This window comes from Gymnodraco acuticeps, unplaced genomic scaffold, assembly GCF_902827175.1.
Source record: "Gymnodraco acuticeps unplaced genomic scaffold, fGymAcu1.1, whole genome shotgun sequence".
Taxonomy (NCBI): domain Eukaryota; kingdom Metazoa; phylum Chordata; class Actinopteri; order Perciformes; family Bathydraconidae; genus Gymnodraco; species Gymnodraco acuticeps.
In genome coordinates, this window is record NW_022990397.1 from 538302 (window position 1) to 554761 (window position 16460).

At 40.6% G+C, this 16460-nt stretch overlaps 1 protein-coding gene across 1 annotated transcript in view; it reads left to right on the top strand.

Moving 5' to 3' along the window:
* Positions 1-5548: 5548 nt before the first annotated feature.
* Positions 5549-16460, top strand: part of dscamb (Down syndrome cell adhesion molecule b) — a 178907-nt gene continuing 167995 nt past the window's right edge. The window contains 1 exon segment of the mRNA XM_034224586.1: positions 5549-5606. Coding sequence (XP_034080477.1) covers positions 5564-5606 — 43 coding nt within the window. The 5' untranslated portion in view covers positions 5549-5563.

Below are 16460 nucleotides of genomic sequence, written 5' to 3' on the forward strand. Positions count from 1 at the left end.
CTAAATTACCGCGGTTTGTTCCACTGCCTTTTGCATCGCTTAATTTGTCCGTATTTACAGTAAATCCAATGTTCCACCCTTTGGTTCTCTTGATATGGTAGACTACTCTAGTAGGCCTAATTGTAATTTTAATCTGTTCAATCACAATGAAGGAAATTCCTTCATGTTTACACCACACTCAAATGTTACATCCGCACAAGTTATTTAAAACTTTATAATTCAGTTGAATAGTTTTGCTGTGCATTTGTAGCACTTGTTGCCTACATGCCTTTCAGGCCAAGTACAAATCAGGTGTTACTGATATAAGTCCATGCATGTGTAAACATGTGCATATTCGTGTAGATATTTATGCTTTTTCAAGTTTTTTTCTATAATTTTAGAGAATATCCGCATCCAGTGCTTCTCAAAGTGTGGTCCGCGGACCACTGGTGGTCCGTGAGCGCCCCCTAGTGGTCCGTGAGTATATTGGTAACATTTCACATTTGAAATTAATTAATTAATTAAAGTTTTCCGCACTCTCGCGGGAATATCTCCGCAATGGAGCGAGCTTAAGTTTCAATTGCATGATATAGCCCAGCGCAACACCTTCTTCACACATGTTGCCACTTGTCTGTACCATCTTCAGGCGATTTGTAATCTGTTCTAAAAAAACGATGTGTTTTTGGATATTTGTGGAGTTAGGTGGTCCGCGAGTGTTTTTTCATTGGTTAAGTGGTCCTTGGTATGAAAAGTTTAAGAAACACTGGCATAGACCAATAATGAACTTGTTTTCCACAGAGAGCTCAAATACTAATGAGATTTCAAAATGCTCAGTATATTGCACACCGATTAATATAAGCCTGTTATGATTATATTTACAGTTTGTATTATGAGTAAGGCAATACAATCGATTCCAATCCACACAATTCAGTGATATATATATAAACACTACCTGTATACCATGACTCAAAACATAAGCTCAGTTTGGCATGCACAGTTATACAATATAATGAAAAGGCCTGATATAGTAGGCTAGTGTTGTAAGACCCCATTATACACCCATTACATGCATAACTTTAGTCATCCAGAAATAATGGCCCTCAGCATCACACAGCAATCACATGCATTTCCTTCATGCTTCTGTCAATGATCATGGTATGTCCACTACAATATGAGGAGTTAATCCAGCTCTAGTATAGATTGGGGTCTTCTTCCTCTTTCTCTGCACTGTCAATGCAAATAGGACTTTTCCTGAAACATGCAAAACCCTTACTTGAAAAATTAAATGCATTCTCTTTTCTACACCCATAACTTGCAGGGTTTCCGAAAAACTGTAAAAATGTATCTCAACCTGGGTAGCTGCCAAAAGTGTACATTTTGATGGGGGCCATATGTATACCCAATCAGTGTTGATGGTAAATGTATTTGATTAAAAGCAATATTGACCGAGAAAGCTGAGGTTGCAGCTGCAAAATCGTTTATATTTCCTGCATCCATTTGACCTGACAGTGAAGTAGTTGGATGAAAAGCAGATCTAGGCAAATTCAGCTTGGATTTCTAGTCCTGGATGTTACTTGAAAGTTAAATAAACTATTGGATTATACGGTACCACTTTACAATAAAACTACCCTTATAAAGGGTTTACGAATAGTTTGTAATTTATTAATTAGGTTGTGAACACTTTATAAATCATTAATAAGCTTTTATAAGACATGAGATAAACAGGGCACCTGTGACCGGTTGCTTGCCAAATAGAGAGCCCATGTATCTGTACTGCTAAGCCTTATATTGGCTACTTAGCTTACTTCGTCTTCTTCATCAGCCAGCATCCTTAGTCTGTTGTTCACTGAGTTGATTCTCGCTAAGTAGCCAATATAAGGCTTAGTCATCTTGCCAAATAGTGAGTCTGTGTTGATGTATGAAAACTATGTGAGAAGTGGTTTATAAATGGTTCTTAATGATTAATAAAATGTCATACTGATCATACAGTCAATAACTTTGTTGTTATTAGCATCTGGTTAGCAAGCTATGCTAACGAATATAAGAAGCTTTTTCTCCAACCAGTGAGGTAAAGGCACATCTTTATATGATCATTATAAAAAAATAAGAGAATAAAGTAAAAAGATAAAATAGTATATGACAGTAAAAAAAAGTTGTTATTAATAAACAAGAATACAGTTTGAAAGGGGAGTGATTTGTAAAATATCCATAAAGAAAAAAAAAATCTGCTTCCAGTTCTGTTTCATATGGGTGTTGAGAGATGTATCCATAGATCTACTGATGTTGCTCTCAAAGTGCACCAGATTGATGCTTTTAACTTCAACATTTAAAAAATAATCTTCCCGGAGTAGCATGCCCCCGGACCCCCCTAGAGGAGGTTAGGTCCCCCCCACTTAAATCCTGTTCACATGGATAGGAAACTAAATACATTTGCACACATCTTGTGTCCATATCTTTCTGTTTTGGTGGTCATGCCTCAACCGTGCACATGCATGCATGCACGAGTCATGGTAAGATATCTGGATTAAGAGGTTGCTTTTTCTTTGCACAGCATGAAAGAAAGGCCAAATTAATGGGCTGTGATTTTAGTATTTTTAAGCAGAGGTCAATCATTTGTACGGTCCTCGGAGGATGTTGAAATAATTGAAATGGCCCTTGAGAGGAAAAAGGTTCCCCACCCCTGGTCTAGTGGTACCGATTATACAGTATAACGACCATTCGAACAATAAAGAGACTCATATCCTGAAAAGAGACTCACTTAGCGCTGCACTACACTGCTTTCATTATACTGCTAAAATAAAACATATTGCTTGTTAAACAAAAAAAAAGAAAGGTCATTATTTTAAACGTACAAGTATTGAACAAATTGAACAGGGAACTTAACACAAAAGGCACCAAAAAAACAAAACCTGATCACCGTATCGATGTGCTAATCGTGCAAAAGGATTAAAAAGCATGATATATTGTGCAATTTATATACAACGACTTCAAAGGGAAACAAAATGACTGATGCAAGGCAAATTACCCACTTGGCTAATTTAGAGCCTCCATCTAAATAATATTAAAGGGGCCCTTATCCTTTTTGGGTTATCCTCTTCCTGTAGTGCGTTATATAGGTTTAGGTGCATGTTAATGGTCTGCACCCTAACCCTAACCCCACCACTGAGGGGCAGTATACATGTCTGGATCCTGTTTAGGCACAGTTTGGGCCTTTTGCACATGTGTGCCCACTGACAATTGTCTCATAATCCGCCCTTGGGACATCAGTCCAGTCAAAGGATACTTGACTACTGAGCCTAACAACTTTTCTGGCAGAAACTCTGCAGTGTTAAGGCAAGATCAATATCATAGGCCTTCTCCATGCTGCCTGCTTCATACAGAGACACCCACTGTCTGGCTGTGGATTCCTCATGAGTCCACAGTTACACTGTCACATGTTCGCCCCTCTCTGCCTCTCTCTCTCATTGAAGCTGATTACTATAGTTACAGTAACTTGAATATTATGAGGCAAGACTGTGACCACAAAAGATCATCTTTCCGGTGTGTTGCCTGTCATGCACTGAGTCTTGTGAATGACCCATTTAAGCACAATTCCTGTTTCTTCCTCCCTGTGACTTTGAGATACTTCCTCAGCCGTAGAGTTGAAAAGCAGCAGGAATGCATTGTTCACTTGTCTAAGTGATTCCAGTGATTGATAATGCGTGTTATAGGCAGATTTGGGAGGGTTACTTTAACAATGTAATTCGTAACAATTACTATTTACCTTTAAAAAATGTGATCAGAAACCTAATCTGAGTATCAAAATATAAAAATGATGTAACCTGGATTACCTCAATATTAAATGCAATGCAAATAAATATATAGTATATAGATTCAGACTATTAGCCTACAGAACAGTCCAGTTTACAAAGAAGACATACAATCTGATCCTTTTATAACAAACACTATGCTCATTATAGTTTTTACTACATTGTAATCATGCCATTTATGTAATTTAATACTCCACGAGTCTGCACTGCTTTAATCTACTTTTGTCATTGGTTATATTTTAATAATGTCTCTCTGTATGTCTTAATGCAGCTTGCTCCTGCAGTCCCTCTGCTGGCCACAACAAGGCGCTCCACACCATTCCTCCAGCTTTAATCCAATCTGAGGCTGCTGTAGCATCTTCTGTGTATGTGTGTGTTGATGTAGTTATGTGTGTGTGAGTAAATTAGGCAGTTTAGTAGAGCCAGTGGTCCTACATTTGGCAGTGCAAATCTCCTTTACTGGGACATTGGTACTTAATCCTCACAGCTCTGATCATTACAGCTGATGAGAGAGAAGAGCTCCACATTATCTCATATCTGTCTTAACAACAGACACACATGAGGACCTAAACACACATAAACTCCAGATATATAATGGTTTTTTTAGTGGTCGCACATAATTAAAAATATGAATTAGATAGTTTACAGGTGTGATTAGGTTGAGATGTTGTTCTGTTGTTAAAGGGGCCCTATAATTGTGTGCCTCTACTGTGACATGTTTACATGCTTTAATGTTCAAAAATGTTAGCTAGCAAATGGAAGCACGAGTTTTACAGAGTGATGTCACTATGTTCAGGAAGTAAACAAAGGAGTCCAATAGAGGCGTTTCTGCCTGAAACGCCTCCATTGGACTCCTTTGTTTACTTCTGAAGGGAACACAGGGATTTTAGTCTTTGCAGACTATTTACATGCACTAAAACCTATGAACACACTACAGGAAAGGGAAAACCCCCAAAAGCTGAATAGCGTCTCTTTAAAGTTCTACAAGAAATTAATAGTGCATATTAACATTTTAAATTGTATAACATAACATGGAGGAATTCATTTTTCAGTTCAGTCAAATATTATGTTTACAGTAGAAACAGTGCATTAAGAAGTCTTGAATAAGCTTTATTGCCTGTTGTGACCGCAGCTCTCTGTCCCACATAGTTGTGGTAATCAGCCCCACAGACAGCCCCAATCACTGTAAGTCTATAGGCTAATGCTGATCAGAGATTTGCTGAATTCCCCTGTGTTATTAGATGCAGTGTAATTGCAGCGCAGGCATGACAAAGCTGGATGAGCGGCAAATGAGGATTACAGACGGGGAAGGTCATAATGAGCAGGCCGGCCACATGTTTCTAAGGCAAATCTCATTTGGATATCCAGTCTACCATGCTGCTTTATTAGCAGGGCGGCTAGGGTCAATTAGCTTTTAGCTTCAAATATTAAAACTGGCATAATGTGGCTTGCTTTATTAATTGATTTAGACTGAGATGAAGATTTATTTTCACATTTAATAGATTGTTTAAGTTTATTTGTGTGTTCACTCAGCAAATGCTGGATTTACATACTGTCAGGCTTATAAATGTAACAGTAATGTAACTGTTAGGAAAAACAATATTTTGTGTGTGTCTTGATTATTTTATCCCGTATCATGTAATCCGTTACTCCCCATGCCTGCATATAGTTAGCCTGTTCTTCATAACAAGCTACTTCCCCGTCTCTCCCCCTGCCAGAGCTGTCAACCTCCTAACAAGGTGTACATATTCCCAAGCTGCAGGAGCGCAGCCCAAATGAGGAGCCTGAATAAGATGAGAGGGACGAGCCAGACAACAGGTGTGTGGGTACATCACTGCACATCCACACACAGACACATAAAAGACAGCTGCTTTTGATTTAGTTTGTTGTCTTTTACATCAATTACTTGTAACTGTATGCTCACTGCTCAGACAGTATACTGACTAAGGATGCTTGTCTCACAGGCTGCTCACACTTTCTCTCCCCCCATGGTGGTTGCCTCTCTGCAGTGTATCTGTATCTGTTTGCTCATTCATAGGAAAAGCATTAGTGACACGTAGATGATTCATAGAGGCTAGCGTCTAACCCTGCCACCCCTTCTGCTCCTCGCCTCAAGGCACTACTCATGCCCTCACCAGTGTCCCTAGTTACTCTCACGCTTACACACACAAACATATGCCGTCTGTGTTTGTTCAAATACCACCGGGCCCACCTGATGCGCCGGTGCCTCAGAGCAGATGTAGTAGTGGCAGGCTGTGGCCGTCCTCATTATTGAGATGCAGTTTGTCAACAGATAGTGCTCTGTTAGTGCTGCTGTCGGCTTAATGCAGCTGTTGTTAAATAGTCTGCCCAACAGAAAAAACTGTGGTGTGTCTTTGACCCTGTGACAGTCCATCTGAGGTCATCCTAGGTATTATCTCTTTGTCAGTGGTTGATAAAGTTTGATTTTGTACTTTATTAAAGAGGCCTTTTACTCTTTGGGGGGGTTTTCCATTTCCTGTATTGTGTTCTTTAGGTTTTGTGAGCATTTACATTGAGATATGCCTCAAGTACCGGAAGTAAACAAAACTATGAATATATGTTGGCACATTGACGCATTAAGGTGTCCCCACTTTAATGTCACAACTAGAAAGGAAAAGCTCATTCCCACTGCTTCATATACTGCTGGGTTGTTACATTTATCAGAGTCAAAGTTATAATAATAGTCATCTATAATAATTAGGGCCGGGACTCGATTAAAAAAATTAATCTAATTAATTAGAGGCTATGTAATTAATTAATCGAAATTAATCGCATTTTTAATCACATATAAATATTTGACCTAAGAACAGTGAGAAGCAATTTTTTTCACATGGATTTTAGTATACCATTAGGCGCATTCACACCGCAGTACTTTTCCCACAAAGGTTCATGAGAATTTAGTTCATGAGAACTCTTTGAACCTGGGGGTGGATTAGGCAAATGAAGCCGCTGACGTCACTTCTTCTTCTTCTGCTTTGGGTTTACTGGCAGGCCGCAAACGGCGTATACTGCCGCCCAAAGTCCCCGGCCGGAAGTCCCCGGAGTTGGGGACTGTAAATTGCCAGAACGCCGACACCTCCTCATCTCCACCGCTCCCATGTTTTATTTTGTGTTGCCATAAGTTAGTCTCTGCGTTTCTGCGCTGGGCTAATGCTAATGCGAGGATAATAAAATGGCGGCTTCACAAAACTTTTTGGGAGTTTTACGGGGCGTGGTTTGCAATCCACCCAGCCAATCAGACATATAGCTCTTTTCTCACAAGAGAGCCGTACGAAAGTGGGGGTAAAAAGGTTCTCATGAACTAATTTTAGTACCAGCTCTTTTTGGTGTGAACGCGATAAAAGAGGCTAACGTCCACGCTAGCTTCCACGCTAGCTGCTATATGTTTTGCATTGAGGTGATACTTGAGGCTTGATGTGCTGCGGTGATATGCGAATTCCTTTTTGCATAATTTGCACACAACCGTGCTCTTATCGACGCTTCCATCAGTCCGTTTTTTAAAACAACATTTCCCACTGTTGTTCACTGTGGTTTGTTGTTGTCTGAAGTCATGAACGTTAGTTGGTGCTCCAGTATAATCGGTACGCCTGAAACTCATCCAGTGAGAAACGTTCCGCGGTGCAAAAATAAGTGCGATTAAAATGCGTTAATTTTTTTAACGCGTTAATGTTTGTGTAATTAATTAATCTTAATTAACGCGTTAAAGTCCCGGCCCTAATAATAATACATACACATTTATTAGTTATATTTTGTAATAATCTGAATTTGTAGAAAGTAAGTGATAACTAAAGCTGTCACATACATGTAGTGAAGTATAAAGTACAATCATTTAGTCTGAGATGTGGAAGTGAAAGTATTAAGTAGCAGGAAGTGGAAATACTCAAGTAAAGTACAAGTACCTTATAATTGTACTTGAGTAAATGTACTTGGTTACATTCCACCTCTGTCCCTTGCATGTCTGACTGTTTCTCTCATTTGTATAACAATAGCTATAGATGTTGACTTGTAGAAATGTTGCTTAAATAAAAAACACTTCAATGTTTTGTTTGCAAAGAACTGAACAGCTTTGTCTCTGCTTCGTTGTTTAGTAACCACTGTTGAATAAATTACATAGAAGCAGTTTTCAGATCTGTGCTTTGACTTTGCGGTGAACATCGTGACAAACAGTAGCAAGGCCTGACGGTGCTAATTGTAAAGCAGACAGATGGAGCAGGTGTGTGTGTATACAGTATGTGTCACACTCCCCCTGTGCCTCTCAGGGGTTATATCAGGTGCAGCACCTGGAGTTAGTTTCCTCATTAGGATGGGTATCTCCAAGGTGATAGCCAATTAGAGAAGCTGTCTCTTAGGACTCATGAGAAGATAGAGATCATATGCATCTCATATCTCACTGGCAAATTGCTTTCACAAACACAGCATGTCTGAAGCTCACTGCAGAGGTTATCTTACTGTATTTCCTCACAGTCTGCCATGTTTCTGCAGAGCATGATTCCACTCTGAAGTGATATTCTCATGAAGGCTGGTGCACAGACTCACCTTGCGGTGTGCGATTGAGTCTCCTTTGCGCTTCACTGTGTCCCTCTGTTCTTACAGCTATCTATCAGTTTCATAGCATGCAATCTGCATCCTTCCAGCCTTCCACCGCCCGCCCACTAGCGCTGTATCTGTTGTGTTCTGCGTGCGTGTACCTCGAGCGTACAGTGCACAAAAGCGCATTGTGTTTTTTGCAAAAGTGTACATGTTTCCTCGCCTTAATAAAATACAGGGATAGCAGATAACACCCACCGCAGAGCTGCCCTGCAGGGGAAGGAGCGCAGAGGGTGCTCGCCCCCTGGCTAGGTGCTACTCAGAGAGGAGGAGAGGGTGGTGGTGTGGTTGTAGGAAGGCAGGGAGGAGGTTTGAAGGCGAGGAATGAGGAGGGGGGGCTCCTTCATACATTTTTATGACCACATAGATAAGGTCAGTAGTGTGCCATCGTTACTAGGCAACACTGCGACCCTGAGTTGGATTGAGTTGTGAAGCTAAGAAGTCAGATATTCTTATTACAACAGCCCGGTTCTGCTGTGTGCATCTGTTAACAAGCATCCTGTCTCTGGCGCCTCTCTGAGAGTCAAGGCTGAAAGACCACTTTAACTGGACAATTAACCGAGGCACTGAAATAATTAGAAGGCCATTGATTGGGTTATTACATTGTTATAGGCACGTTGGTGACATACCCGCATCCATGCCCGTTCACATGATGGATATAGTGATGAAAGATGACGCTGGGGTGTTTTGATTATATATTTTTAATGATCCAGTTCATGTGGGGATACACTAGACTGTGGGTGTATTGATTTTTCCTGTTTTCAAGCAGAGAATGGAGGAGATGGAGACCAGGCGCAGAGTACAAATCTCCCCCTATTCTCTCCCTCCTTTTTACTCTCCACCTTCCCTCTTCGCCTATCCTTACTTTGTCCCCTTCTCTGCTCTCCATCCTCACTTCCGTATTTCCGCCACTCTTCCACCATCCTTTCATTACCTTTTTTCCCCTCTCTCTCGTCTCCTTCTCGCTCCCCTGCTTCTCCTCCCATTTCTGTCCCCTTCAGCGTCCTAGTTTAGCACGTCAAGGTTGGCTACAGATATGCTCCTCTGTGCCTTGGGGCTAACCAATGGGAAACGGGCTGGGTTTGCTGTAGCAGGCTGGGGTGTTGGTATCGAGAATTGAGAAGGAGATGGAAAAAGGTTACTGTAGGGCATGTGCTGTGGTCCATTCTGCAGAGTGGAACTGAAGTCCTATAGTTTAAAATACAGTATTCCCGAAAATGTGGAGCTGTTGTGAAGAAATGACTCGCCTCTGAAATACTGTCATAACTGTCGGGGGTCATTTAATGTAGGATCTAAATTACAATGAGTAATTTAGAGTAAGATATTAAAGCCCTATATCAACTCTATTCGGGAATGGGCTTTTATTTTCTATTCTGAGATATAGATGATGAGATAACGCTTAAATCAGAGTAGTTGCATGCATTTTAAAAAGTGCTAATTGAAACCTTGAAATTTAAAACATGAATGCCTGCGGCCGTGCTAACTCTGCTGGCTCCTTGATTGGCTCATAAATGTGTGGGAAGCCCAACACAACCAGTCATCTTCAGCTTCCTTCCAAAACACAGATAACAAACTTGTAAAAAGCATAAAAGGAAGTAGAAACCGTGTGTTGATCAGTGGCAAGGTCTAAACTCACAGTTACAAATGGTATGTTTATATTCACCTAATGTTTAGCCTGCTTTAGGGCGCTGTCGTTACTTCCGCAATAAAGCGCGTATTGCTATTACATTGCATAGCATCGCCAGCTTTTTCAACTTTTACTTGCCAAAGAAACTATTTTCAAGCTTTTGAATGAACTGTTATTAAATAAAAAGCGATAAACTATCGATTTAGATTACCAATATTTACAGCGATATTTGGAGCTGCAAGGAGCTGCTGGCTGTAGGAGAGCAGCCGGTCAGATTAAAAAAATCATGTCAACCATGTTTTGATAACTATTTTTACTGCCTGATAGACACAGGTCCAGAGTGCATGTTTAACCATAGGGTGTAAAACAATAATCCCAATTTAAATGACAAGAGCCACCAATTTAGCCATAGCTAACATTTGCTAGCAAGATAGCTATCTTGTAATATGGGTAGTTAATGTAAGCTAGCTAACTAGGTAAATAGCAAACGTTAAAGGGGACCTATCATGCAAAATGCACTTTTGTACGTCTTTTATACATGAATATGTGTCCCCGGTCAGGGAACTCACCAAGTGTCAGAAAACACAACCCTCTCTCTTTTCCTCCATACCCACATTTCTAAAAACGGGGCTGCAACGGATCTGATACAGACTGATACAGATTTGAATTTTTCTGACGTCAGAAAAGGGGTGCTCCGCCTATATGGGCAACTCTCCACCTATCAGGGGAATGAGAGACCGCTCGAAAGCGCTGGAGACGCTGTAGTACATATGCCAGGCCTGTAAGTGGCGCTGTAGTCTGCCACAAAAGCAGAATCAGCCCTTGCAAAAACAGGGCTGGAAAAGAGCAAATAGAGCGAAATGAGGCATGGCTAAAATGCATGATCTGTTTGGTATTTTGAAAAAAAAACTTCACAGACATGTTTTATATAGGTATGGCCCTACAATATATTATTCAAATATAGCATGATGGGTCCACTTTAACTTATATATAAATAGATAGCCATTTTTTGCTAGCTTGTTGTAGATAGATGGATAGATCTAAACATCTAAGTCCATCCCGCCATATAAGGCAGGTCCTTCCGTTCTTGTTTGATGTCCTTCAGAGGAGGTGATCAGACCAACTTTACTCCTTTGCTCTTGCCACTGACATCCACAGGACTACATCTCCTAAATATTTTATCATTAATCCCTTTGACATGTTAACTTCTGCAACCCCCCCCCTGTTAAAGCAGTCCTAATTTAAAGAGTGTGCATGTGTGCTGATGCTGATTGACCTGCAGGTGTCTTTGCATCCCGCTGGGACCAGCAGAGGGTAAGAGCACACCGCCCTGAACTCTGTTGAGGAGCCACATGTAACCGTACACTCACTTCTGTCAGGAGCCACGAGCGCGGCTTGTCTCTTATCAATGTCATTGTCTTAGCAAATACCGGTGCTGAGAATGTTTCTATTCTGAGTTAATGGGTCGCATAGTGTCGCATAGTGTAAAGGTAACCTGATCCTCCTCTGGGTGACGAAGGAGTGAGCCGAGGGCTGACATTTTGCTGATGATAGGCCGCTCTGTGTTTTGTTGTAAAATACGTTGGGCTTCACAGGAGTTGACAAAACAAGAGGCCCCGTCCTGAGGGATCACCCCGCCTGTCTGCACACACGCCGGGGACAGGGGGGGCCAGAGGGACAGGGAGGGGCGTCGGCCAGGGGACTCTGGGTGAGTGCTCCAACATGTGTGGTGAAGAGACATAGCTGAGGTGACATTTCTTTATTTTCAGGATTGGGGTTAATCAGTAACGTAATCTAAGTATCAAAATATAAAAGTAGTGTAATCTGATTACTTCCTCTTACTTTCGGATTACCTCAACATCAAATACAATGCACATAAAAAGAAGAGCAAATAAATATCAATAGGATGTTTTTTTTACTTTAGTGTAAAATTTAGAGGAACGATGTTGAAAGCCTTTTGCCGTAACAGATATGGTCTTAAACTTTTATTTTTGAGTCCAACTGACAATAAACACAACAAGTATTTCATTTGAAATGAGATTAGCTGGTGTGGCACAATAGATGAGTAACCTGTTAACATAAAAACATTTCATAAAGGAAAACAATGATTAAGTTTCAGCCAAAATTACCCTTAATATGAACCTTTTTTCAAGGCCCGGTCACTATTTATGTACTGATCAAGCTAATAATGTCATTTATGTGTTTTGTCTGTGTACTTTTATGCATTTTTATGTTGTTTTTTCAAATTCCCTGAAATGAAAATGAAGTTCAATCAATCCATGTTTTAATCCATCTTCTTTAATTGACCATACATTTAATCCAAATGTAGTGCTTGACTATATATTTAGATTCTTAAATATATGCTCCCCCTTTAATATTTAAGTGAAATTACCTACAGCTTTTATACAAAAAGATAACACACATTCGACCTTACATTGTTTTGTGGGATACATTATAATACTGCACATCCACAGATATCCCCTCTATAACCCCTCTGATTAATGTCTTACTTTATGGTCCATGATGAATCTGGCAATAATATAAAGGGCACACATCCCATGCCAGTAACATCAGAGGAGTCACGACCTGCAGTGAGCAGTGTTCATGAATCGTTTCATATGTGCTCCACTTCTTCCCTTTGTATGCACACACAGACATGGTGGCACATGTAAACAAACACACACACACACACACACACACACACACACACACACACACACACACACACACACACACACACACACACACACACACACACACACACACACATATACACACACACACACACACACACACACACACACAAGGCCAAAACTGTCTCTAGCCACCCCGGGGTCTCATTGTCACATTCACTTACCGCTGTTTAGGCATCATGCTGGGGGGCTAAAATGAACTGCAATCCCCCTTACCCATAGTAATGACAAACCCAGCCAAAAATCCATTCTACTCATATTCAAAGCATGGCTGTGGACACACTGAATTATGTCACTTAGACCATAGTGCTGTGCTTAAATCATGCAATATATCCAAATGTGTATGACCTGTTGAAATGGGGATACATCAAACCAAGATAGGGTTTTCCCACACCACACCGCTCCTCCGCTCCCTTCACTGGCTTCCAGTAACTGCTAGAATCCACTTCAAGACACTGGTACTTGCGTACCATGCTGCGAATGGATCTGGCCCTTCCTACATCCAGGACATGGTTAAACCGTACACCCCAGCACGTGCACTCCGCTCTGCATCAGCCAAACAGCTCGCTGCACCCGCACTGCGAGGGGGACCCAAGTTCCCATCAGCAAAAACACGTGGGTTTGCTATCCTGGCTCCAAAATGGTGGAATGAGCTCCCCATTGACATCAGGACAGCAGAAAGCTTACACACCTTCCGGCGCAGACTGAAAACTCATCTCTTTCGACTCCACTTCGAGCGATAGATTTACTAACAAAGCACTTATATACTAATAAAGGACTGGCTTATCTAAAGCCAGTTGAGTAGCACTTTAAATGTTTTGACTCTATGAAACCTGATGTACTTATATGATTCTGTTTTCTTCAAGTTTGTATCTTCTTGGTCGAATGCACTTATTGTAAGTCGCTTTGGATAAAAGCGTCAGCTAAATGCAATGTAATGTAATGGATAAGATCAGATAAATAGCGCTGTCAATCAATTAAAAGTGTGATCACGTTAACTGCGATAATATTCTGTTATTAATCACAAGTTTAATATACTAGTATTTACTTGAACTATCTCACACTCCTGTGTGCCTTAAGTGCCTTTCCTCTGTTTTCACCTCACGAACCAGTGCATTGTGGGAGTTATGGTGGAGGTAGTGATGGTTCTTATTGATGTCCAGTGGTCTCCAGTCAGTGTAACACATGGCTCTTGTCTCTTTCTTTGGCTTTTCAATACCATTCAATTCATGTTAAACATCCACCCTGGAATTACGGGAGGACGTTTGGTTTATAGTTGTGATTAATATGCGTTCACTTTGAAGGTTTCCAAGGTTTCTAGAGAAGTCCTGGGTTGTCAATTGTTTTTAGATAAGATACATATGTATTGAGCCCTGTTATGAAATGCAGCTCTCATAGCAGCAACAGCAGTAAGAGAAATGAAAGCACAGTGTAGGGCGGATAATAGTTGACAGATAATAAGGATAAGCCTTTTTTGTTGTTGTAATGTTGGTTTAGACTTTAAATCACATGTTAACTATAAGTGATTAATATACATGGCACAGGTGCAATCTGACACTGATCATGCAGTTTAACTCTAACTGTTCCTCCACACTCAAATTGTATGAATATGATAATGATACACTGATTAAAAAGCAATATGGGCTTTCATTTCAGTAGATAAGTGACTTTATTATTGGTTTGACGGTTTGAAAACAGATGCCTGCATTTAATTTGTTGGAGTCTTACCAATGAGTGTCATAGCGCACTGGTCACAAGGTCACAAGGCTCTTGTCTTCAGAGTGAAATTCAACGTATTGTCTTTCACATCACAATTAGTACAGCTGTCTGCAGAGTGATACACAGCAGCACCTGTTTTAGATAAAGATGGAACTCCCTGTGAGCCACTGACAGCTACATTTGATCTGTGTGCAGCTTAAGGTGGTCTTTGCATTGCCGAAATTACGTCTTAGATTAGTTTGGGCTGTGAAGATGTTAGGTGATTTCTGGGGTTAGATTGTACTTCCTTTTGAACTCATTCATCAATTCAACCATTTTTAATTACAAATTTAAGTTTATATGAGCGAAGAGGATGAAAAAAGTAAAAGTAGAAAAAAAAACACAAAGTTACGCCTTGCTATTTGAAATTGTGCAGTCATTTGCAGATTGTTCCTTTATGCATGCATTATTAAAAGCTTCCCTCACAGGGTCTGATATTTGTAGAAACAGAGAAGGAGGCAATTATTTTTTAATTACAGTTTTTAAGGTGAAAGGGCCCTCCTTAACCCTCACTAACCAAATATTAGACACTATATAGGTGATCATACAGAACTCGACTTATCAAGGCACAATTATACAGATATTTCTGGTCTTATAATATCAGTAATTTGAGAAACGATCAAACACATCTGCTGTCATTTGGCCGTTGTAAGGTCATTTGGTCAGTGTTGATGTTACTTTGTGTTTGTTTGCTGTCAAACACACATTGTGAAACTGTGTAGGCAACTCCCACATATGGAGTGTGTGTGTGTGTACAGTGATGTGAGCGTGTATACTGTACACACACATACACTATGTATCCCACTCTGGTAATGTTACCCTGGACTATATGTGCCATTGCTCCTCTTTTCTGCTAAAATGACAGCATGTTAGATTGTTCCATCTGTGATAGCATTAGTTTCCACGTGCCACACACACAAATATAATCTTATCATTTGTATTTCCTCCATTTCTTCTCCCGCATTTTTAATTTTGGTTCCTCATAAAACCCTGTTTGCTGAGCTAGATTACACCAATGCTTCATTTCCCCTAAAATGTCAGATGGCTTCCTCTAATTCCACAGATCCCCTCTCCCAATCTCTTGAGCCAACAGTCAGAACTTTCTTCCTTCCTCTTTGGTTTTGTTTGTCTTTGCTTGATGCTAATTTCACCTTCAGTACCAAACAAGTCTACGATGTAACATTGCTAAAGGCTTAACCAAATAAAACTCCTATTTCTAGTCTCACCTGGTGTGGTTGAATACCTTCTCTAAAGCACTCTATAGCCTAAACACGGATTTAGTCATTTTTATATACCAAAAAATGTGTTCGGTTGGACTAAATACTAAAGCTTATGTGGACAGTTGCTCTCACTGCCAGAAGGCTGGACAAAGGTCCACATTGTTCACACAACAAGCTGACCTATACCGACTCAATTAACCTGTGAGTGTGCTACTCAGCTAGCGAACGTTAGCTATCTATTTTTTAAGCTAGCTAGCTATCTAACAAACTTGTTAGCTAAATTACGTTAGCCATCTATAATTTATTTATAAGTTGATTTAATAGGGACAGTGCACATTAAAGGTGGGGTAGGTAATTTTGGAGAAACCAGCTGGAGTGCGCTAGAATTTGAAAATACGCAGCCAGAAGAAATCTGCCACTTCCTTACAGAGCCCCTCCTCCAACACACACGAACGCGCACATGACCAATGAGGGCACGAGATAAGTTTGTGCTCAGATGGAAGGCTGACAGGCAGGTAGGCCATCCAGTCATTTTAGCCGGGCTATTGATTGGTCGTGCTTTTTACAGTACTACGGCTTCCACAGATGACATTTTTGTATGGATTTGTTGTCAAAGCACTTAAAGGTGGGGTAGGTAAGTTTCAGAAACCGGCTCGAGTGCACTAAAATTTGAAAGTACACAGTCGAAAAGAATCCGCCCCTTCCTTCAGACTTCCTTACAGAGCACCTCCTCCAACACACATGAACGCGCACATGACGTCAGCAG